Source organism: Dryobates pubescens, chromosome 22 (assembly GCF_014839835.1).
Source record: "Dryobates pubescens isolate bDryPub1 chromosome 22, bDryPub1.pri, whole genome shotgun sequence".
NCBI classification, from domain to species: Eukaryota; Metazoa; Chordata; class Aves; order Piciformes; family Picidae; genus Dryobates; species Dryobates pubescens.
In genome coordinates, this window is record NC_071633.1 from 8512016 (window position 1) to 8536784 (window position 24769).

The 24769-nt window shown below is 37.1% G+C and overlaps 1 protein-coding gene across 1 annotated transcript in view; it reads left to right on the forward strand.

Annotated features, from left to right (window-relative positions):
* Positions 1–24769, forward strand: part of SPON1 (spondin 1) — a 147085-nt gene that overhangs the window by 11836 nt on the left and 110480 nt on the right. The window contains exon 3 of the mRNA XM_054171858.1: positions 16384–16517. Within this exon, the coding sequence (XP_054027833.1) occupies positions 16384–16517 (134 nt within the window). The remainder of the gene's footprint in view (positions 1–16383; positions 16518–24769) is intronic.

Below are 24769 nucleotides of genomic sequence, written 5' to 3' on the forward strand. Positions count from 1 at the left end.
ACCCTTGGAGGCTCTAATCTACTCTTCAGACATCAGGATTGGGAGTCTCCTTCTGGGCTTTTTGGGACTTGAGACCGTTTAGCATCTTATGAAGGTTCTCTGTTCAGGCGTTGCTTCCAGACTTGAGGTCAGTTTTGAGTTTGCAATCATTCCATTCAGAGTCAATGTCTGGTTCTGGGAGTATGTATCCCACTAACTCTCTGTCAGTCAGTAGAAGCTATAAGTTCTTCCCCTGGGTCACATTTAAGAGGACATGTCCATCTCGGTGACTCTTAGGGAATGTATTTCAAAAATCTCTTTTCTCTAGCCCAGATAATCTCCTTAACTCATTGTTACTCCAGTGTCAGATACTCTTTCTTCAACTTTCCTTAAAGTATTTGGGGGTGTGGAGGTGAGTGTGTTGGTAACTGAGGCTCAGCTTGACAGTTTCTTTAGGCTGTATGGACTTTTCTGCTACTTTAAGAAAATTCTACTGTTAGTCCTCTGGACTTGACTTCAAAGGAAGGTACAGATATGCCAGTAGAAAGTCTCCAAATTAAATTTACATAGTGTCCTTTATTCCTTTTTTTAACTTCCATTGTCTTCAGAGAGATTGTAGTGACTTAGGTGCTTTTAAATTCAGGAATTTACCTACCTACCTGTCTTCATGAATGGCTGTTGTAGGGAAAATCCTTCCTTTAGGTTTCATAGTCAAGTGAAGCAAGTCAGTTCTCATGGCAACTTAATTGCTGAATTAATTTCTACCAGACTAAATGTGCTACTTGCTATGCCATTTGGCTTGAGAACTGCTTTCTGAATTCAGAAGGCAATTTTGCATTATCTAAGTGACCATGTATTTAGCTGTCATTATTTTTGATTGCATGTGTAGTGTTATCAGACCTACGTATAGTACACACTGACAGTCTTTCTCCTTTACAACTGTTTCCTTTCTAATAATGGCAGGGACTTCTCAGTGTTTGCAGAGGGATACTATTTCAAGTTCCATTGTTGTCCAGAACATCTGTAATTGATTATTCTATTTGCTGTGATAGCTCTTTCTCATGACCTAATAACCCAGGATCGTCAGTCATCTTATCACAGTGTATTTATTCTCCTCCAGAATGATGCAAGATCTGTGCAGGGCAATGATCATACCTTTTGATTCTGGCTCATTCAACATGTTTGCTTTTTGGTGGTTTATCCTAATATACCTTCCTAGATGTTTTTAGTCATTTCATTTCATGCAGTCATGAATGGAAATCCATCTGATGTTCTCAGAATGATATACAAGGATTCACACAACTTAAAAATATACCTTCTCATCCTAAACTCATCAAATGTTAAGCTTCAGTGCTGGTCTTTACTCAAGAGACTTTGCAGATGTGTTTCTGATTAGGGTGATTGATTTTTCTGTGGTCATTTTGTCTGAAAACTGCAAGGTAAGGAGAGGATGAAGCTTTAAGAAATCATTGTTCTCTGACCTGGATGAGACTATTTGGAGTCCCTGACCAAAACACCATATAGCCTTGCTTCTCTTCTCACATCTATTCTTGCAGAACTCCAGGAGCATGATGCTGGATTGCTTTGATGTGAAATGACTTTGTTTATCCCTGGTTTGCACAGTCTGGCATTGTAAGGATATCACAAGGGGAAAGTACTTACACCTAAGGACATTTACACCTATCTTCAGACATGTGGACATCTGAACTTCCCTGCCCCTCACATCAAGTTGCTTGCTATCTACCTCAGCCTCTGATTAATGATCACCTGAATGCTGTTTCCTTCCATTCACATGAAGTCCTGCCGGAAAGGTTCTCAGTGCTTATCTGCTACGTAACTCAAATTTTTCAAAGGCCTTCTCAGTCATATGCACTGGTGAGCAGTCTTGCCAGTGAAACTTGTAGGAAGACTGGTAGGATGGAAAACAACCTTTCTGTTAATCACTCACACTGATCCTAGCCTGACTTCTGTGTGGATTTCTCATCTGCTAAACAGTTTTCTGGCAGAATTACCTGTGCAGGACTGTTTCCTCCATCAGCAGACAAATCCAGGAGGCCTGGTTTTCACTTGAGGCAGGAGATAACCTCCTCCTTTCCCCATTTGCTCCTTTAGTTCTGAGACCCACCCTCATAGAAGTAGAGTTCTTGCCTTTTCATATGAGCCAAGTCAGACCCTTTCCTTAACCTCTCATTTTTGTGTCTCTATCAGGGAGACACCTGAGAACAGATGAGTAGATGCTATCTCATCAAAGACAACTTTTGGGACAGATTATTTCTTGAGCCTCATGGCATGACATGAGCAGTTGTGCTTGTTAAGCTATTTTTCTCCACCCTTTCCCTTTTCTGCTCTGTTTTGTCTCCCTTCTCAGTGGCTGTGAGTAAAACTGAAAAGAGCATGTTTCATTTTCTCTTATGGCTGTATAAGGGGCAGGATGTGAATATGCATGCACTGCAAAAGCAGAATTTTCTGGCTTAGGTACTTCTGATTTCAATTCATAGGCAAGCCAATATATAATAGACTGGATGTTAGGAAGAAATTCTTCATAGAGAGGGTGATTCCCATTGGAATGGGCTGCTCAGGGAGGTGGTGGAGTTGCCATCACTGGAGGTGTTTAGGAGGAGACTTGATGGGGTGCTTGGTGCCATGGTTTAGTTGATTAGATAGTGTTGGATCATGGGTTGGACACAATGATCTCGAAGGTCTCTTCCAACCTGGTTTATTCTATTCTGTAATGAATATCTATATAGGCAAGATATATTGAGAAGCCATTAACCTGGTAACCTGGTGAACTTTGTTTATATATATATATAAAAAATGTTATAAATTCCCAAGCAATATTTGCTGAACAGTGTCATGTAATTTCAATACCTGTTTACTTTTATGAAAGCACTAGCATATTAAAATTAATTTTCACATGAAAGTATGTTGAGATTAGCACAGAAAATCCTGATCCAGTTGCGCAAAATCTAATATTTGGCTCTTCATAATGCTTTTCATAGTACTCAGTAATTAGAAAGGGAAATTCCCTGCTGGTATAGAGCTACCATTTTGTTTCCCATTCCCTGCATTGTCACCGTGGGTAGGGTTATTATGCAATCTCTGGCAAGCTCATCCTACCAGACTGCTTACTAATTTGTAGGCTGTAGGTGTAAATTGAAAAGCTTTCATCCTGCTTGTGTTTACTTCACATTGAACTGGGCTCCAATTATTCTCATCTATGTGAACTGAGGCACTGTTGTTGCTCTTGCCTGGTTTTCTTTTCTGTTGGTGTTTTTCTTCTTTTCTTTTCTTTCTTTTTTTTTTTTCCCCCCTTGTGGGTGGGCACAGCTCATTTGGACCTGCATTTCTTTTCAGAAGAAACACTTAAAAGAATGAGTATGTAAGAAGTAGTTCTAGTACGTACTGTTCTACAAGTTTAATGATTTTTATACCTCGATACAGTCAGTAGTATAGTAGAGTTTCCTTAGGGCATTGCCAGTCTTTATTCATGATTTGTCAGGCACACATCAGGGTTTTGTTCTCTTGAAAGTAATTTAATCTCCCCCCTCCTTTTTACAATTTCAATTGTATGAGTAAAGCTGACTCTGCTTCTATGGGAGGATTAATTATACCTGATGCTGCTTGGTTTAGCCTGTTTAGCTAAAATAAGTTTGTGACAAACTAATGTTTTTCAAAGGGGAAAACGGAGAAGGGGAGAGAATGCATGAAGTAGCAAATGCTGAAAATAGAGAAATACTTTATATTGCAACCTCCCTAGAGCAATAGGTCACTTTCACAGTAAAAATTAGTTACCTATTTTATACTGTTAATAGAAAAACACTTTCAGCTGCCTTTTCCATGTGCTTTTTTTCTTTTTTTTTTCTGGGAGGTATTTTACATGGTTGCTAAGGCAGCAGTTTACCTCTTATTGGTGGTCCTTTTGCTCTGGCCTCTCTGTGTGTGATTGTGTGGGAATCCTAAATGTAGGAGTAGAGCAAAATCCCGCAGTTACTGGATTACCGCCCCCACTAATCCTACCTGTGAAGAAAATTTGCCCACACATTGAGATAAAGCCCAGTATTACTAAGATGATGGTAAATGTTCTCTGTATTTCCTGCATGTGTAGGACTAGTGGTATTTTGGCTATGCAGTCTCTTGGCTTCCTTGGAGATTCTTGCAGTGACCTAGTTTTCTTACCCAGAAAGGTTATACAAAATACTTATATGAATTAGAAATGGGTTATGATATATTTAGATAGTGGGATTATGTAATAGCCTTAGCTTCAAAACCATTGTGCTCCAAACAATTTGGAATGTTTCCTTAGAGGCTGTGTAAGATTTCTGTGAAGATTTCTGAATGCTGCCTAGTCAACTTTTTGTGTATTTACCTTGGTTTTTTCCCTTTGTAGTTCATCTGATGCTCATCTGATTACATTAGTTGCAAACTGTATTTAGTTAAGCTTAGTGTGTGGTGCAGATGTTACACAACTGCCAGCTTCCACAGAAAGAACACAGTGTTCATAACAATGTGTTAAGGTTTCTAAGCCCATTTGCCTCTGCTCCCTATGAAAGAGGTTTGGCATTTCTTTTGGGGAATAACAAACCTGATTCAACCTGTGTAGAAGCTGGTCTTGGAATATGACGGTTTCTGCCCATCTTTCTACATCCATATGTGTTGTGTACCAAAAAATAATTAGTTTATGCCTGAGCCAAATAAGCCAGAATGATGCAAATAAGAGAAGAAACATTACAAGGATAAAAATCTAAACTCAGTGCTTTTAAGATATTTGAGTCTTTATATACCACTCGTATTGGTTTAGCGAAATCATGACTAAATCTTTTTTCCATTAAATTTACTGGATCTTGTTGTAATGGTTTTCTGTTGTCTGTGCTACCAGATTTTCATTTACATTTATGGATGTAATACAGCTTTCAAATAGGCTTTTATGCTCCCTTTCTGCTGAACATTTCAATGTTTTTTGCATAAATTAGAGTTCATAAACATTTTTGTAGAATGTAGATTTATCATTATCCACTTAACAGAAGGGTAAACATTGAAGCAACTGGCTCAAGATGACATATCACACTTGAGCCACAATTGAACTTTAGTTCTTTCTTCACATACAATGTTTAAATAGTCATCTGTCATCTTGCATGTAAATACTGTCCATGCATAAAATGACAAATGCTTGTAAAATGTTTAACATTCCAACTGTGAGTGTAAAATGCAATATGGGGATTTTAAAATGTGGGAGCGTGGTCTAAGCCTGTGTATACATTGGAGTCCCTAAAAACAGTTCAAGAAATGGTAGCTATTGTGCAGGTGTGGATGAAGTCCACCCTACTACCAAACTAAAATTACAAAACTCCTTCAAATATTCTCTCAGCACTCTAGGCTTAGTCACTTAAATCAATAAATGGATTTGGATACATGCTATATTTTAGTTCTTGTTGCTGGCACAGAATCAGAAACAGCATCATTAACATGTATTTTGGATTAGTGAACTGGATGATGTAATGCCCACTGAGCTCTGTGCAATATGGAAGATTTGTGTATTTTAAAAAAAAAGTAAGTTAAAATAATCCCAGAAATAATAAACATCTCATCTGTTAAATATTATTCCTGGCCTTTAATTTTAATACTTCTCTAATTAAATAGTTCATACTCTGGAGATAAGCTGTCACTTATTAAATGTTGACATCTCCTGTAAATTAATTTTTCCTTTATATATGGTTGAATTTCTGATCAGTAGAAGTTATTTCTCACTTTTTTTGGAGCCAGTTTTTTTCATGCTGCTTTATTAAAGTTGCTCTACAGTTGCATGCTTCATATGATTTTTTCTCAGGTACTTGTGCAAAATTTCTAAGATTAAATTGCACAAGCCCAGAAGAATAACTGATCCGGAGTGTTGTCATAGAGGTTTATACAGCTTTTTTTAAAGTGATGTTTAAATAAAGTGGTGCATTTCAGGAAGAAAAAAAAGAATTTTGACAAACTACCTCTTTTGAAACTGGAAATAATGTTAAATAATACTATTTTTTCTTTAATTTTCCCCCCCTTACTATTTGGACTTAGTAACAGTAGGAGTTCTAGGGCCGAAATTTCAGTGTAGCAAGAAATGCTACCAAGTTAATTAGCAACTTAGTTTATTCTAGAATCTACCTTTGAGGTAATGGAATGTCTAAATGTGGGGGTTTAAAAAAATCTACTGTATTTGAAATGGGTTTGTGGAGAGCAGGAAGGAAAGTGTTGGAAATGGTCAGTGTAAATACAGTTTTTGCTCCTATAATTCACATTTTAATGTCGCATTCTTCATGCTCGTGATTCCATATGCATTTGCCTGTTTTTCAGCATGAAGTGCTCCTGAAAAGATTGTTGATGCTAAAGATTTGCAATTTTAAAGTTCCCTTGCTTATGTGTCAAATTGATTTTGAAATTAACTTTCTAGTTTCTTAATGAATATCACAAAAAGCTGGGGTTTTCTCCAAAGAAAGTATAGTTACCTCCCTCTTGGCCTGAGACTGCATGTATTGAATTTCTCCTTGCCCTAATGAAATTTCCAATGAAACAGCTTTATGTCTTGAAATACATATTCATTGGAATTAAATCCCTTTGATATTGGGATATATTTGTGTCTGTTTTTTTTTTCCTCTAAAGGTATTGTGCTGTCATCAGCATATATGAGATGGGAATAAACATTTTTAACTGGAAAGTCTATTTATAGCCATAGAGTGGACACACATAAAGAGACCTTGTATTTCAAAACAAAACATGCCAAATCATCAGGAGATGAAAACCTAGTCTAATGCATACATTACAGCATTGCCCTGAAATCTTCTTGCAGCTTCTGCTCTTTTGTGACAATGCAATAAACTGTCGATTTTGGTTTTGCATGCAGCTGTTAGTGTCACAAGCAAAGCAAGGGATGTAGGCAGGTCATGTCCCCCTTTCTTCCTCAGATTTACTGCTCTTCTTGCTCCTTCTGCATCAGACCAGGGCAGAGCTGCCAGCCTTGGGCAGCATTAGTAGCAGCAGATGTGATGGCACAGCATGCAAGCGTCTGAGCTGCTGGAGCTGCTGTCTGGCACCTTCTTGACCTGATCTGATTTCATGCATGTCCCTGATGCATGTCCGCCTCACATCAGCCTTACTATGTGTCTGTCCTTCAGAAATTGCCGTCTTCTACCCAATTTTTCTTGGAAGTGCTCTCAGAATGTACAAGAATTTCAGAAGTAGATTGATCAAAATCCCTGCCTTTAATAATGTGGTTGCCCAGTTGGGTGCCCAGTACTTGCCAGAATTCATAGTTCGTGCGTTAATATGGAAGTACAACTCAGTGAACATTTTATTCAGTGTATCAGTTGTAGCAAAATGGGATCAGTCTTGCCACTGAGAATTATGAAGAGCTACTGTACTATTGTGAGGGGGGGGGAATACCACTTCAGGTGTTAATGCAGCAGCAGAGTTGGAGCTCTTCACTTGTTATAAATGTTTTGTAGCTTCTTAAAATTAAAGAGACAGTAATGTCTGTGTGAGAAGGCACCAGTTATTTTCTTAGTTTTATTTCTCTAGTGTAAAACTTCTTCAGTCTTCTTTCTCCATAGGAGACTGTTCATTGAGGCATGTTTCTGATTGTAATGCCAAGTTTAGTGAGTGAAAATTGCATTGCACAAACCACATCTTCTCTGTGCCCTACTTGGAATTAGGGCGAAAGCAAGATGGTTTTTATATACGTGTGTGTGTGTGTGTGTGTGTATATAAATTTTTAAACCTGGCTAAGGTTGTCAGTCTTTCTAAAGTTAAATCTATATACTAGTACAATTTGGTACAGTTCTGTTTCAGTTTACAGCTTTCATAGTGCTTCAGTTTACAGAACTGTGAAAAATTTTATTATAAACCTTTACCACAATTCTTTGTTTTCTCTTTTTGTTCCAGAACCCCTTTCTGCATGTTTATTTCCTTTAGGAATATTATACCATTCTGTACCATGATGATCAATTCAAGAGAAAATAGAATTTTGAAATAAACCCCCTTCACTGGCAACCTTTGACACTTCACATCACTTTTCTTTCTTGACATACATGTCATTGCTTTGTTCCCCTCATGAACGTTTTGTGCGAGGGACTATTTAGGAAACTTCTCCAAACCACAGTTTGATACAGACACAGTTACATGATTTGTTGTTGTGAGGTTTATGTTTAGTCACAGTGCTTAACCCACTTGGGTTTTGAAGAGAGCCTGCGAAAACTCTTGGAAAGAAACCAGAAGTCTGCACGTAAGACTCCCCGTTTTGCCAAACTGTGGCTTCACTCTTGGGTAACTGCAATGTGTCTTTCTCTTTTCCAGTAAGAGAGGATTCTGCTTCAGAAAGCACAACTGTTGGATTTCTCTGAAACTCTCAGCAAGCCTGTTTAATTTACCAGAAGGATACTTTAGGTAATGGGAAATTAGGGTTCATAGAAAACCTTGGACACAGAGGCAGGCAGGAGAATTGTTCATGGGTAGACTTCGTAACCTGTGGTGCTCTCTAAGTAAAGAAAGAATCTGTGCATTAGTAGTTCATCAGCACATCAAAAGTAAGAGGAGCCACAGCCTGGATTACTATCTCTTGACTCTGCCTAATGTGCAGACACAGTCACATACACACAACAAACGTGGTGGCTTTCTAATCGCTCGGAACTACTGTCAGTGCTCCCACAAGCCCTTCCTGACTGCGTGCAGCAATTCTGTGTGAACAGAGTTGCTGATCTGACAGTTGATGCAAATTGTTAAGCAAAATATTTGAGAGCTCTTTTAAGCAAGGTAAATACCTTCTTAAATTTATCTGCGTAAAGCCTGTGGTTCCAGCTGACCAGTATTTTTGTTCTAAATAGGGGTTTAGCGGCAGATTAAGTCTCTCTGAAATAGATTATGTTCTGTACACAGTCATCTGAAAGCTACAGGAATTTGTGTGGAATCTGCTTGAACTGGGTTGGGATGTATATTTTGGCATTGAGACATTGACGAGGAACATGAATAGCAGATGTGCCAGAGCTGCTGATGCTTCAAAGCACCAGCACCAAGCAGGACAGTAATGCTATTAAAAATATGTATATTCTGTAATCCTTAAATCCCTTCTTAACTTTAAATGAGGAGGTCCAAGTGAGGTAGTTATTCTTGGCAGTATATTCATAATGCTGAGTAATGTAATATTTTTTGAAATGAAGCATAAATGAGAAGCCTCAACAAGCTAAGCAATGAGAAATGCTGAGCCAGTAATATGCACAGACTCACATTTTACTGTGTATTTCAAGTGACTTTCAGCAGTTCTGGTGTACTGAATAGAGGAAGGGACATTTCCTTTGTACTTTGCTATCAAATATTATGTTGTTTTGTAGAGAAGTGTCACTTCTTATTAATATAATCAGTAATAGTATTGATTATATTAGTAAGGAAGCCCCGTCTATGTTGCACTCATTATGACTCTGTGGAGTGCAAAGTTCCCTTGTGTGACAACACTTCGATAAGTGTGAGACAGAAAGGCTGAGGAGGAAGGCAGGCTGTTATCATCACTCTGCAGGGTGAACTTGAGACACAGAATGATGGCCTCAGTAGAAGAGCTGTGTATATCCTTTGACCAGCCACTGAATTTCTTCCTTATCTGATGTTTTAGGTGTCATCATTCTCATTGGTTGTTATTCTGTCTGAGACCTGTAAGAGGACAGTTCTGCTTCCTAATTCTTGGAACCAAGTCTTGAATGTAGTATTTATTATTTTTTATTTAATTAAGTGTTCATAAAATTTATTCCCTTTTCATCTGCTTGTTTCATGCTTCCAAGTGTAAACTGTGTAGACCATATCTGAACCTTGATTTAATTGAAAAGCAAGTTCAGTCTTTCAGCTACTGCCTAACTTAATGGAATTAAAAACCAAAAAACACCACCCACAAGTTAAACACATTAAATTGTTCAGCATAGAGTCTGACCGAGAGTAAATTTACTCTAGATTTAGGTCTAACTTGATTAAATTATACATCAAGGCGAGCCCAAAGTCCTGTTTCTTTGAAACAAAAATGCTCAGTCTTTCCCAGAATCCTCATACATAATTTCAAATGTTGTCAAAGGAGCTGTGTAGACAGAACACAAAGCTTGAGGAATATAAAGTTAAGCCTTTTGTCATGCAAGGCACAGGGAGGCTCATTGCTTTTGTACAAAAGGACACAAGTTCCTTTACACCGTTTATTTGTGCTGGTGCCCCTAGTGCTGCAACTAATTTGTATGCTCTGATGGTTATGCCAGGGCACTCTCTTGGGCAAGAGTCAACTGGTGCACTTTGAATCTTTGTGTACCAAGGTGTGAAAAGCAAGTTCATCATTAAAATTATTTCCCATTTGTGATGAGGATTGAATAGTATTGTATGTATTCAGAAACTGTAAAGGGATTTCATAAGGTGATACTATTTAAAAATATTTTTGCCCATTCCCTGTCTTTTAAACATGAAATGAGAGGATTTTTATTAGTCAAAATAGATACTTTTTAAAGACAGTTACAGATGGAACCTAATGAGATTATAGCGATGAGAATGACAGTGTTCTGTGCCTAATATGGTTTCTCAGAGATTATAAAAGTAGTATGTTATCTGGAGAAACCTGGATTATCTGTCAGCAGGACTAGTAATACAGTTTGATGAAGTAGCTTGGATCGATTTACCTAACTGTTTTCATAGAAATGTTAATGTTACAGTTAAGGAGAAACATTGATAGAAAACAAAGATTAGATTTTTGGACCTCAAGTCTCCTCTTAGTGACTACTTAAATGAAAACTGTCAATTCACAACAATCTATACTTACTTATCACTTAGTTTCAGAGACAGATTATACTTAATTGGCCATTTTCAGTTTGCAAGTATAAGCCTTCAGCATAAGCCTTAGGTTATAACAACTCAAACATCTTAACAACATTGATGAAGTTAACTGAGACTGGTTCAAAAAAAGAAACCCACCAGCATTTTACATTTAATAGGTGCTGTCAAGTTACTGTTATCTGTCAATGTACGTATTTTTTTTCATATATATTGAGTTAAATAAAGAGGAAATTGCCGGGTTTTTTAAGCTTTCCATAGTCACTCAGTCAGGAAAGGCTTTTTAGTGTAACAGCTGACTGTGGAATACTTAACACACTTCAGGTTCTCATCATATTGAACTGTTTTCTTCCTCCTTTTGTTTGGATTGCATCTTAGAACAGCCCGGTTGCCTGCCCTGTTCGTAATGTTTGTTTAGGCTGGAGAGCAACATGAATTACAAGCTGACTATAAGATTCTGGATAGTAAAAGTTTTTGAGATACTGTAATGCATAAAATTTTCATACGTGTTTCTATCAGTAGGGTTTTTTTTACCTTTTGTTCACCCAACACAGCCTTATTTTAGCAATGAAAACACTATTCAGATAGCTTCTTTTAAAGAAGGACAGTTGGACAGAATTAAAATACTTTTCCAAAGAACATATCACACACAGGTGATGGCTGGGTTTTGTATTTGGTTTTTGGGGTGGTGGTTTGGCTTTTTTGAGGTGTGTTGTTGGTTTGCATTGAAGCTTTTCCTCCCCTCGTTTCTTGGAAGATGATTTATAAATGACTTACCATTTCCTCTCCTTTTTGCATCCTCTGAAGATGTGATTTGACTGTCATCATACTACTTTATAGAACTGGAAGGGTCTTCCACGTTTGCATGCCCCTGCCATGATTCCAACTACCTTGTGCCTAGAATGGTAGACACTAGAACAAGCAGGTAGATGGACGCACAGAGGCAGATAGATGGAGAGGGTAATTATTACAGAACTAAATCTGTTTTCCAATTACAGAAGTTGCTAGAACATAGTGCTAATCTGCAAGTGCATTTCAGGAATGCTTTTCTTCAATAGGTTTGCACACTTTTCTCCAGTGCTCCCAGATGTGGCTATTTGTCAGACAACTCTAGTTTTCTAGCGCAGTGCTAAAGCTGGCAAGCATTACTGAGAACCTAGAAGTGCTGTGTGGTGCTATACACCTTTGAATCATCATCTACATCAAAATTATCACTGGCATTTCATAAAAAGTCCCAGTTCTGAGTCTTTTGATACTAAGTACAGCCTCTGAAGGAAATACTGCATCTCATAGTCAAAGAAATTTGTTATATGAAGCATATCTTTGATGTAGCTTTTTTTTTAACTGACTTTTTGTACATTATTGGTTTTCCATTCCATTTAATAAACTCTGTTCTAGATTGATCCCTAAAGGCCAAATATGCTTACCGATTCTTTTTATAAAGCTAAAGTTTCTTCTAGGAGAAGATAGTTTTGCAACATTCTGGAAGACAGACTGCATCTTAGTTCTTCCAAAGAAGAAAACTGCCCTCAAAAGTACTTATCTTGTGAACTTTGTGGGTTTGTTCTGTTTTAACTCAGTTGTTCCAGGAGAATGCAGCTGTTTCAGTGGGTGGAAAGTGATAATATGTCCACAGAACAAGAAATGGTGCTGAAGATCCTAGCCAGTGTTTTAAACTGAGGAAGTGGACGTAAACTAGTAAAGGATTTTTGTAACTGAATCTCCTGTTGTACTTGATACTAAGTCCTTTTTATGGTGTATAGCATTTTGACTACTTTTTTAGTGCTGATATAAATCTGATGATAGAGAAGGCAAGTGCTTTAGTTTGAGTAACCGTTTACAGAAATCAGAAACTGATAGCAAGCTCTTTCACTCAGTATGAAATGTTACAGTTCTGAGAAAAGAAAACCACTCATTCGTCTAACAGCTAAGCACTTTGCCAGTCCTGCTTTCCAGGAACACCCAAAACTTGTCCTGAACTCCATCAATGTTTGGAATATACAAAGAATGTAACACTGAGCCTCCCTTTTAATATTCTTACTTCTATGTTTGTAGATTTACCCAAATTCAGCTAAATTGTACTTTTTCTGACACTCATTCAAATCTGGGTTAACTCCCAAGAGTCTTCTTCAGGGTTTACATTAGTGGTCCAGTAAGATTACAGTCATAACTGGGAAGAGAACCCACACCAAAAACTAAATTAGAACTTCATTTGTTGATTCTAAAGAATGGGTCACATAGAGATCCCCTTCTGAGACCTCATATTCTTTGGACAAGTGTTTATTTTAGTTTTTAGGATTTTTATCCAGCATGTAGTTAATTTGCTCCCCCATTTCTGAAGACATAAGGCTTCCCATTACAGATAACCTGGAGTTTAGAAGCTATAATTTTGCAAATGTTACATTTTAATCTGCATGCCTTTTTCCTGCCAGTTCTTTCCTTCATGCATATGTGGTCTGACTCAATTCCAGAAGAAAAAACAGGACTGTATTTTTTTTCAAAGATTATGTATCTCTTTTCTCACCCAAAAATTGGCCAGCATACTTACTGCTTTCTCCTGTGTTATGTGCGAGTGTAATAGTATCACCCACCGCCCTAAAATACTGTGCCATTTGGAATCCTGTTATATCAGTACTGAACCCTTTCTCTATCACCTCTAAGAATTTGTAATAAATAATAAAGCCTCCACTGATACAGAAAGAAAAAAAACAAACATCTTTTTAACCACTGTATTCAAAATGGATTTATATTCATCTGAAGTCCTAGAATATGGATAGCTCTTTGATTTATTTAAATTAATTGAAAATATTCTTTAATCCTCTCAGATTAACTGGTGTCTGAGCTTTTTCAACTAGGTTAGGAGTTCTTTACAGTGTTCAGTCAAAATTAAGTGTCTTTGAAGAAAAATTAGGCAGAAGCTTTCTTAATAGGACTCCTTTTGGATGACTTTATTCCCACTAGACACTTATTGCCTAAGTCTTTTTGCTTTGATGGTTAGTGATGCAGGAAATACTAATTTATCCTTGAGGCTCAACTGCTTCCTGTTCTTCCAGAATTATGTTCTAAAATGCAAACAGAACTTTTAAATTATTTCTTTACAGGCATCTGTAAATATTTATAATTTACTGGGTTCCAGGAATTGGGTAGGAAGTGGAAAAAATCCCTGTATTTCTGTGTTCTTTTGTTGCTGCTGGAAAAGGGCATGGATGTGCTCCAGGATAATAACTATCTGAAATTCAAACAAATATTGCATGTTCTAGCTTTGCAGTAGCCAGAAACTTGAGTTGTAATAACTACTCACAGTTGCTCACAACTCCTTCCATGTTAGTTGTTGGATTTGGTTTTGGTGTTCTTTATGATTTTTTTTTTTTCTTTTTAATTGGAAAAAGCAGGATTGACTCACAACATGGGGACAAGAATTTACTTCAAATGTGAATTCATAACAAATGGTCTATAATGATGACTGCTGGAGGAATGATATCTTGGAATAGGAAAGCAGTAAGCTCGTTTCAGTTGGACTTGTCAGGAACCATTCATTAATGAAATGTGTTTCAGAGAAGCTCAACTAGATTTGAAAGAATCAACATACATGAAAGGTTCCTTGATCAATGTTGAATAGCTTTGGTCTGGTCATTCGTATACAAGTATTTACATACCTGTAGTTCCTTAATGTTTTTTGACCTGAACATACTTCTGAAGTTTTTATCCAGGAATGTGAGTTTTGATACTACAGCAGCAGTTTACATCTGACAAGACCATGCAGCTAGTTTAACTTGTACAGTAACTTGCAGTATTTGTTTTTCCAGGAAACCTGCCCTTTTAAGAGCTTTCAGACTATCTCCTAAGAGCCCCATCAGTGGGAATTATCTTACTTCTATATAATGTACGCTAGTATTCCATTCTGTATGAGATGGTATAAAATCACCTAGTCTTCACCCAAAGCTTCCACCAAAATTGGGTTTTGATAGATAATGGATTACAGAGAGAGTTGTATGTATGCTATGTATTCCAAATGGTCATTTGTTATGTTCCTGAATAATTGGAGACAGCCTTTCTGAGAGATGAGTTTTATTGCTTTATTTTACTGTTGCAGGAATAATGCAGACAGATTAAATACAACTGATAGCCAAGACAGAATGTAGATTAGGGATTTTGTGACACTCAAATGCATTAAATACTATAAAATGAGGACAGGAACTGTGCAGTGCCATTTTAACCCTACACTGGATCACATGCTTCACGTTAATTAAAATCTAGCAAAGTGGTAGCTGTACACATTGTGTTTAGTTACAAAGATTCTACAAAGTGCTAAAATGTTGAAGAGTATTAATAGCTTGAGATTTAAAACTCATTAACCATTACCCTATTGACCAGCTACATAGAGTTTCTCAGCACTCTGCTGGGCCAGTGCCCCTTGGTTCTGCTATTGAAAACTAGGATTGTTTGTTGACTCAGCAAAAAGTGTTTTGGAATGCTGGCAGAATCAGTGGCTCGCACAACTCAGGTGCCTCCTCACTAAAGCAGACCTGCTCAAACTACAGATACTGCTACTTTTTCAGAAAGTGAAAGAGTATTTTTTTGCCTGTCAAAATGTATGTTTAAAGTTACATTTACTGCCACAAGGCTTCTTCTAACTTGTAACCTGTGAAAAGTGTGTATGTTATTAGAAATGTAATTAAGTCTTGTTATAAATCAATACATTCAGCTTATTTCTCACAATGGTAAGGTTTCTAATTCACTACCTGAATCTTAACCCACAGTAGTGTGACTTGTGGCTTCATCATATGAAAGTGGACCACTGAGTAATTTTGAAGAAACTTTCTACAATATCACAACACTGACTGTTTCCAAATACAACTTGGCAGCTTCTGATGAATTTTCATTGAGATGTGGTGAACCGCAGGTTTAATGTACAATCCCTGTGTATATGTAGTGAGAAAAATACTTTGTCTCAAGCACTTTTGAGTAAAATCCTTAGAACACCATCAGTTCCAAATAAGCCTCTGGTTTTGTGTTGACTTGTACCACTTGATTGACTGATTAACAGAAAAGTTTAAAAAGGCAAAAATATGTGGAGACTGCATTACGTAACAGTCTCTGAGTTATAGATGATTATGATTCACATGTTGCCTCTTTTGACCTGGAGAGTGCTTTGATACCTTAAGAATAGAAGTGTTTAAATAAAGGTTAGTCTGAAAAGCAAACAAAAATCAAACAAACTGAAGCCTCCTCTTCTCTAGCATGTGCTATCTGTCCCAATCAGTTGCCATAAAAAAAAATAAAATGCATATTTTATTATTTTCAGCAGGAAGCTCCAGTAATCAGAATCTACCAAAAAGGTTATTTGCAGACATGCACAGAAAGATCTAACTTCTGTTCATCTAGAACTGAACTGTTCTTCTGTCTTATTTTGTGGAATTTTATTTATAACATGCAGAAATCCAAATTCACCCAAGTAATGCTGAGCTAAGCAGAGTATTATAAGTAATCCTACTGAAGAAAAACATGAACTGACAAAATGTATTCAAGAGACATCGGCTATGTATGTCTTTATCTTTCCACATTCTTCTCTTTATATTTCCTTAGATCATAGATGAGGAAGAAACACAGTTCATGAGTAATTGTCCTGTTGCTGTTACTGAGAGCACACCTAGACGAAGGACACGCATTCAAGTGTTTTGGACAGCTCCTCCTGCTGGTACAGGCTGTGTAATTCTGAAGTAAGTATTTTAAGGGATGTTGAACTAACCATTAAAGTAAAATTCAATTAATGATAAGTCTAGCATTTATTATGTTAAGAACTTCTGCAGTTCATAGGTGCTTCTTTTCACCTTTGACACACTTGACCGAGGGTAGTCCTACGTGCCCACTTAAAGCCCAACTATTCAGAAGTTACTGCAAGTCGTCTTCTAGTACCAAATCGGTAACCCTAGTCAAACTTGGTAGGTTTTAGCCATTTGTTTCATCTAAAAATCCTGAATATTTAAGATCAAAATTGCATCCATCTGGTTGAGATTTGGGTAAAAAAAACACCCCATGAATCTAAGATGAGTACTAGGAATGTTCTGTAGAGTCAGAACTTTCTAAATGGACCATTATCAGTAAAAACAGATCTATTTGTTTGGAGGTGAATGCTTTCATTTTAGAGGTGCTGGTTGTTTATTGATGCTTTCCTGTTATTTCTACAATCTACTTCTGAAGCATGTGTATTCATGCTTTTGAAGCAGTAGACAGGTAATATTAGGTGCACTTTGCTTTAGGGCCACTCATTTGTCTGTAGAATACTTGTTTCCATCAGTGGAAACTACAGGAGAAACATTGTCCTGTCTCTTACTAAGATTGTGCTTGTCAATATTTGTCAAATATGCATGGACAACTGAGATTTCTTTGCTTGCTTTGAATCTATGTCTGGGATAAACTTTTGCAGTTGCAAAGCCGTGGCATGCAGTAGATCAAAGATTTTAAGACTTCTCTATACTGGGGATGCCTTTAAAGACACAAAATACGTCTAGGCTTTCAAGGAAATGCCAGCGCAAAGGTTGTGCTGAGGATAACTCAGGCTAATTCAGGAAAATGTGTTAGTAAAATTGCAGTCAATTTCTACACAGGCTGTAAAATTGCCACCAGCAAAACTGGTCCTTAGCTGTCTCCTCCCACAGTTTGCTTTACTACTTCTCTTTTTGCTGGTTGGTGCAGGAGACAAATACTCTCCTCTTCCACATCTATGGGGCTGATTATCCCCAACCCTGACACTGGCTGTGAAATACTCTCAAATCTTTGGCAATGTGCTTCTACCTGCTGCCTCTCAGTATCACTAAAATCATTTTGTCTCAGATCATCAGTTTTAATGTGCACTGAAGCCGTTCAGAAACACGCAGTCTTTTTTTTTAAGCTCAGGACAGATGCGTATGCATTGCATTGCAGTAAAAATGTGAAATCTGCTGGTTGCTGGCTGGTGAGGCAGGTTGTGTTAGAGTTTATATATGGAGCTTTGAGAGCTCCTTCAGCAATCAGGAAGATTCTGTCAGTGTTGCTGAGCTGTTTATCAGTAAAGTTAGTTGCTTCTCCCTTCAGTACTGCCTCCCTCTTAGCTGCATGACAAATACTGCTTGAAGCACTTGCTGCTTCAGTAGTGTAATACTAAGGTGATGATGTTTTACACACCATTTTAAAGAGACATCTTTGAACTCTAAGCCAATCCAGTAGTGATATGCAATAACACAAGCTGATGGATTTACTCACTTTTTTATTACTGTCCTAAACAGAATTGGCATTACAAAAACCCCCAAAACAATCAACCCAAGAACTATACTTTTCTTACTGAAACTTACACATCTGTGACTGAAGTGGGTTCAGAGGCCTGCCTGGGTCTTGTCAGCAAAAGAATGTAGTAAAATACCACCAGCTGCAAGAACCTTGAAAAATGTTCCTTCTCTCTTCTCACTGCTGGTCAAATCATACTGGTTGTTCAGCACTGCTTTTTACAGTCAGGTACTTGCCTTAGTAACTCAGTTCAAGAGAGCCTCCAAAAGTAACACATTCAGAATTGCCTTGAAAAATGACCGGAGTAAATCAGTGGCATATAACTTTCTCAGCCTGCTGGCAAGGTACGTCAGTAGTAAGTACCAAGATAAAAGGGAAATACCAAAATACAGATTTAGGTTAGCTGATTGGCGCCGGTTCCCAGAATTTGTTTGGGCAGCTAGAAGAATGTTTTAGAAATTGAAGTTCAAGAGGAAGGGAAAAGGTTTTGGTGTTATGACTTCTTATTTACTGGGAGTTGCCGGTATCTTAGGTGTACATCTGCTGCTGAAAGTGAAAGGAAGTTGTTGGGTACTTCCTGGTAAATTCTACGTGAAAAATAAAAGCTTGCTCCCAGTAGTTGCTTTATTGACCTCAAAGGCTAAGTAACTGCTCCATTCCTGAGAACAGTTCAAAGAAATAGTGAAACAGTCATCATTAGATTGAGTTGCTGATGCCACAAATGAACATTATAACATGATATTTGTTTGTGTTGCAGTGCAGTTCTCGGTGGCACCATGCATAGCAATCACTGGTATGATTTTGGCATTAAAAGCATTTACATTTCTTCTTTTGTACGTAAGGCTTTGACCACAATTGAATTAGAGTTTACAGTCAGCATTCTTTATAAACATTCTTTATGGCCAGCTCCCATAGAACAGTACAAATATTGGATGCCGTTTTCAAACTCATTCTGTCATTTGTGAGAGCTTTAATGATATGATAAAACCAGAAGTCTAAAAGCAGTTATTAATTTAAATAGTTGTTCAAAGTCATCATGGAAAAATTCTGAAACCTTGAGTTTTAGAGGAAACAAAAGCCCTCTGCATGGGCTCTGTGTGACAAGAGTGTGAATAGTTTTCATTATCAATATATATATGTTTCAATCCTTGGAGACTGTACAGTCCTTTTAGAATTTTCAAAACAGAATGGCAGCATTTTGGACTCTGTTCCTAGTCTACTGACTTGCATGTATTGCAATATATATATATTGACCTGGAGAGATTAGAAGGTAGGGCACATATCTTACATAACTACATGGTCTTAGAGAAAGTGCTTCCCCTGTAGCATTTGCTCTTCTTCAGGAGAGTTGCATTTCCTTGTGTTCAGCTTCTGATCCACTGAACTTCCTTCATCTTGCTATCAACTACTTCTCTCATTGGCTTGTTTTCCTTTTGGTCTTTGTGCAAATAATTCCCCTTATCTAAAACTAGGACTTTGTTTAACAGTAATTACAGCTTGATACTGTCTGCAATCAGGAACTTGTTCTTTATTCCATCATTCAAGTTACTAATGAAAACACTTATCCATTTATAACCACCCTGAACTTGAAATCCTTCAGTGAGTTCTAAATGAGTTCTAAACTCATTTAGTTTGTTTTGAATATATGAACATTGCTAGCTAAAATATCCTGCCTTCTAATTCTGATGTAATCAATCTGGAAGCATTTTAATCAAAACTTTGGAGAAATCTGCTAGTTTGATATACCTGTGTGTATACAAATCTAAAAAGATGTGTGAAAAATCAAGACAAATCTATAATCAATAGTATTTTTTCATGGAAAAAAAATGTGTTGGAGAAGGATGAACCCTCAAAGATTTATTACATCTATTTACATATCCTGAAGAGAAAATACAAAAAGATTAAAGACATGTAAGGAGGGAAGTTCTCTGAAGAATATTGCACTGAAATCTGATTTTGTCTGAATTTTGCTCCCAGTATGTGGGGAAATAAAACAGTAAACTGATTTCTTTCTGGCTAAGTCTCTAGTAGAGTCTGTGTGTTAATAAATTGCAAGTAAAGGAATGAAAAAAATATTCCATAATTTTCTTTGCTGTTTGTAAATGAAGATCATTGTTAATTTACAGCCTGACAGCTGTAGAACATTTGCAATTCAGCAGCAGCTGTCAGTAGCACTTCAGTTTATTTTACAAACAGATGTTTAATTTGACTTCAATGCCATTGTCAGTTTTTGAGGGGAAACAGAGAGGAAAGGAATAGAAATAATCATCATAGTCATAATTCGATTACCTTCCAAAATGTGAAGCAGGGTCACTATTGATGATGTCAAAAATGCTTTCACTTTTATTACTGAATGTTTTAAAGCAATTTCTTTTCTAACCACATGAACTGAAATAAAGCTTTCTCAGTCCAGGGTTAAGTGATTTGCCTTATGTCAGGAACCAAAGGCTTCATTTTAATTGAATAGGCTTCTCTCTCTTCACCCCCCCCCAATATGTATTTATTAATCAAAATGTCGTACTATTACTACACTTTACAGATAGATTTTTGCCTCTGTATGAAAACTAGGGTACCAGTGACCCCACTGTCATGCAAACATATATTACAGTAAACAACATTAATGTCCTCATGTGATATCAACAAAAAATGAAGGGTAAACTGGGCCTAGGAATCATGAAATGAGATAATGAAAAAGCTGAGTAACATAATATGGCTTTTTAATTTTTATGACAGATGATTTTATTCAGTGTGTGCCCATAAGAAGCTTTAATGTGCTTTTAGAACACCTCAACAAGATCCTCTGTTATTCAAAATACCTATAGACCCAGAGAAGGGAGTTGAAATGTTCACAATCCTACAATACTTTGGAAGTTCTTAGATGTTACAAAGGCTAATGTTAATTAGTCGTAAAGGTGGCACATCACATTGGTCATTTGCTCCTTCATAATACAGCCTGTTCTGGTGTTTCAAGACAATGATTCTATGAGGGTATAGAAGTATACCTGCAGTTAAGAAGCTGTATTGGATGTGCTGTTTTGTTTAAAATTTTCCATGGTAGCAATTTATTTTTTCTAGCATGCTGAGTTCAGTATTTGCTGAACTGTCTGCATGTCCACAAAAAGCTAGAAGAGCTCTGTGTAGCACATTTTACAGTTGAAATTTCAAGCCCAGCTGTATTTCAGTATGGAAGGGAAACAGCTGAGTTAACAAAGTGTCAGATTCTGCCATCCTTACTTATATTGAGTAGTATTTACATTCTCATGTAGGTTTAGATATATTAACTTCAAGCCTCTCTAAGAATGATGCATTATGTAAATAAAGCATCCTGGAGCCTCTCTAAGAATGATGTATTATATAAATAAAGAGTCTTAGACCCTGAACATGGTATTTACCTTGATTCCTTTATTTATATATATATATATATATATTTTTTTTTTTTTTTTTAACAAAACACCACAAAATCAATTCTGATTTGTTTCCTTAAAGGAGCAGCTACAAGTATTGTTGCAATTCTTTAAAAATGATGAAAGGAAAAAAACCACCTGGAGAAGGAATTGCTCTTTGTGTCAAGTGGCTGTTGAATCAGTTCTTGTTGTATTTCTACTTACATGATTTGGCAATTTTTTGAGGGGATTTGTGAAAAAATTGAAATATTAAATTCAGCCAGTAATTGTGTGGGCCATTCCTTCCTTCTCTTTGCAGTAATTAGGTACCCACTTTTTCTGTCTTTTCTACTTCATTAGGCATGCTTTCACTGTCTTTGTATCTGACCAGCGCAGTCTGGATGCTTTTTGCACTGCTTTCCTGAAAAAATGGATTTATTGCTCAGTCAGTTCATTGGTTCAGCAGAATATAGTTTGAAGTTTTGTGCTGCACCAGAAAGCTTACTTGATTTCTTTAATGGTTTCTGGGCTTTCATTTGCTGCAGAAATTATAGGCTTGCATATGTAAGGGCTTGTGTCTAGAGGACACAATGAGGAGGATAATAAGCTTGACACACCCTCACTGTATTGTGTATGGCCTGATGATACCCTTAATATGTATCAGCAACTTGTAAGTTCTACAGATTACCTCTCTTAATGTTTCTTCCCATAGATTTCTCTGAAAATGGAATATAGTCTTGTCTGTACATAGAAAAAAAGGTGTGCTCTCTTACGATGTAGTTGCCTTACACTTGTTTGCTCAAGTGGATAAATGATGAGACAAGGAACCTGTATACAAACTAGACAAATGTTCCACATTGCAGAGATGATGCCATGTGTTGAGGTACCACCATTTTGTGATGGTTCATAGAGAAATGATCATGTTAAACAAAGTTAATAGAGATATTTTTAATAAATCATGGTCAAAACATTGGCTTCCATATAGTGAAAAATACAAATAGCTTTTGATTTCTATTCTGTATTTTTGCCACACATAGTTCTGCTCACAAACTACTATATTCAGGCAAGTAAATAAAACAAAGCTAAACTCCTGCAGCCACTTGGCTCAGCGAGAATAAAGTTTTATGTGCCGTCCTTATAATTTTATAGTTTTCCAGTGGCTGCTCATCAAAAGAAATTCAGGCTGTGATTTTCTTCTGTTTAAGTGAAACTGAAGTTGGTAATTGATTTTAGTAGATCAGTCAGCTCTCAACAGTGTCATCAACAGGAGCATAATATTGCATGACATGTCTAGGTTTTCAAAACTCCTTCAATATCAACATATCTGATAATTGTATGTCTTCAGTTTTCAAAGCAAGCATTTCTTTCTGCCTGTGTAAATATTTGGTAACAGCAAATGAATGCCTGCTATGTAAAACAGTCAGATGTGTATACCTCATATTTTTGTCTTGAAGATCTGATTTTGTTTTCCTTTTTGCTTCAATTTCAAAACCTAAACCAATTATTGGGAGTTTTAAATTTCATTCCTTGGGTGTTAATATCAAAACCATAATCAATTTGCCCATTCTACATACACATACCTGAAAGGGGACCCCTGCTTGTCTCTACAATGTCTGAGGCCTTGCTCCGTTTCCTCCTGTTCCTCTAATCACAGTTGGTGTATCTCTATCCCCATTGAAATATCTCTTCCAGGACTTCAAATGAAGTTGAGTCTAATTAATTGCACTTTGGTTCCAAATAAAACGTGGAATGGCTTGATTCCAATCTATGCCTGCTTCTCAAAGCTGCTAATATGAAGGGTAATTTATCATCTTAATCCTTTCAATTACTGCTTATTACTGTTCACAATGCTCTTTCAACATTTCTGTATCATGTGTTCTCCTTGTCCTGAAGATTGAGGGAGCTTTTGCTTAATCCCTGGTCTCTTAAGCATAATAGTAATCACCTCCTTAATGACCTTTATCTGAGTCAACAAAACTTGAGGAGCCCCACAGAGGCAAAAGGCTTCTTGATACTGTTGTTTTTTTTTCCTGTCCCTACTGTTGTGTGCTGGTTTATTGAAAAGGCTTCAAAACACCTTGAGAAGAAATCAGTCACTTCCAAGGAGTTTCATGATCTCGGACTCTTTTGGGGAGCTAATTTGTGTAATCTGTATGTAATCACATCCACAGTCTTGACAGCCTGTTGCTGTAGCAAAGAAGTAGAGAGACGACTAGACTTCATTCTTGCTCTTCCTATGCATGTCTCAGACAATTTTTGATTCATTTCCTAATGGCATCAGTATTTCCTTAACCCTAAAGAGTGTTTTTTTTCATTTTCATGCAACCTATCTGGCAATTCTTCTTTCTCAGGTTCCTTTCTTGGTCATTTTATTTTGCTGTGCTGTAATAGTATTACTGTTTATTTTGTATGTTGATGGTCTGGTGCTGCTTAAGATGCAGAATATCTTTTATCGTGCCATTCAGCTTCCTGACTCCTATTCCTTTGAGCCTTCAGCCATTTAATTCACAGTTGATCCCCACATCAATTCCCATGCTTATAAATCCCTTCCACACCAATCCTCATTCCAGCCTTTATCTTCTCCTAACCTAGTCGAACATCCAGTATCAAATTCCCTTCTCACAATAAATTGACTCATGTAAAATTGCCACTGACCCAGCCGTTAAACTTCAAGGATTACTGCATCTGACTAGATTAGCATGTTTCTTGTATGCTGTCCCATTCAGGTTCAAGGCATGCATACCCTGGGCACTGTTGCCATCAATATAGTTGAAATTCAACTAGTGAACCAAACCTGAATTGTGCTGTAACTTTGTACTGAAATCCTTCAAGGGCCTCCTCAGTTCTGTGTATAGGTGCTGTTTGTAAATGATTGGGTGTTGACCTTCTGTTCTGGGTTAGTGAAGGTTTCTGAGGCTAATCTGTGCTTCAATAACATTAATGTCCAACATTAATGTCAGTGATGCTGCTAGAGCACACTTTAAAGGAGTCAGCTTATTTCCTTTTAAAGGTAGTACATGTGAGTACTTAATTTTTATATTGTCCAAGCAGCTGCTAAGCATTCCCAGACTGCAGAACACAGCTCTGGTATTGATGTTTTTATATATTGATAGGCTACTGGAGCTAGCTTGGGTTTTTGATCTGTTGTAGCAAAACTGCTACCGGTGTTACTGGTGTGGCAGCTAATCAGACACAAGAAGATTGTATTGAATTTGGTATTTTTAGGGCTGAAGCCTGCAGGGCAAAACCCCTGCTATACAGGTTCCCTGACATTGCATTCTCCAGAAATCTATGCACCAAAGTTTTTAACAGTATTTGCTACAACT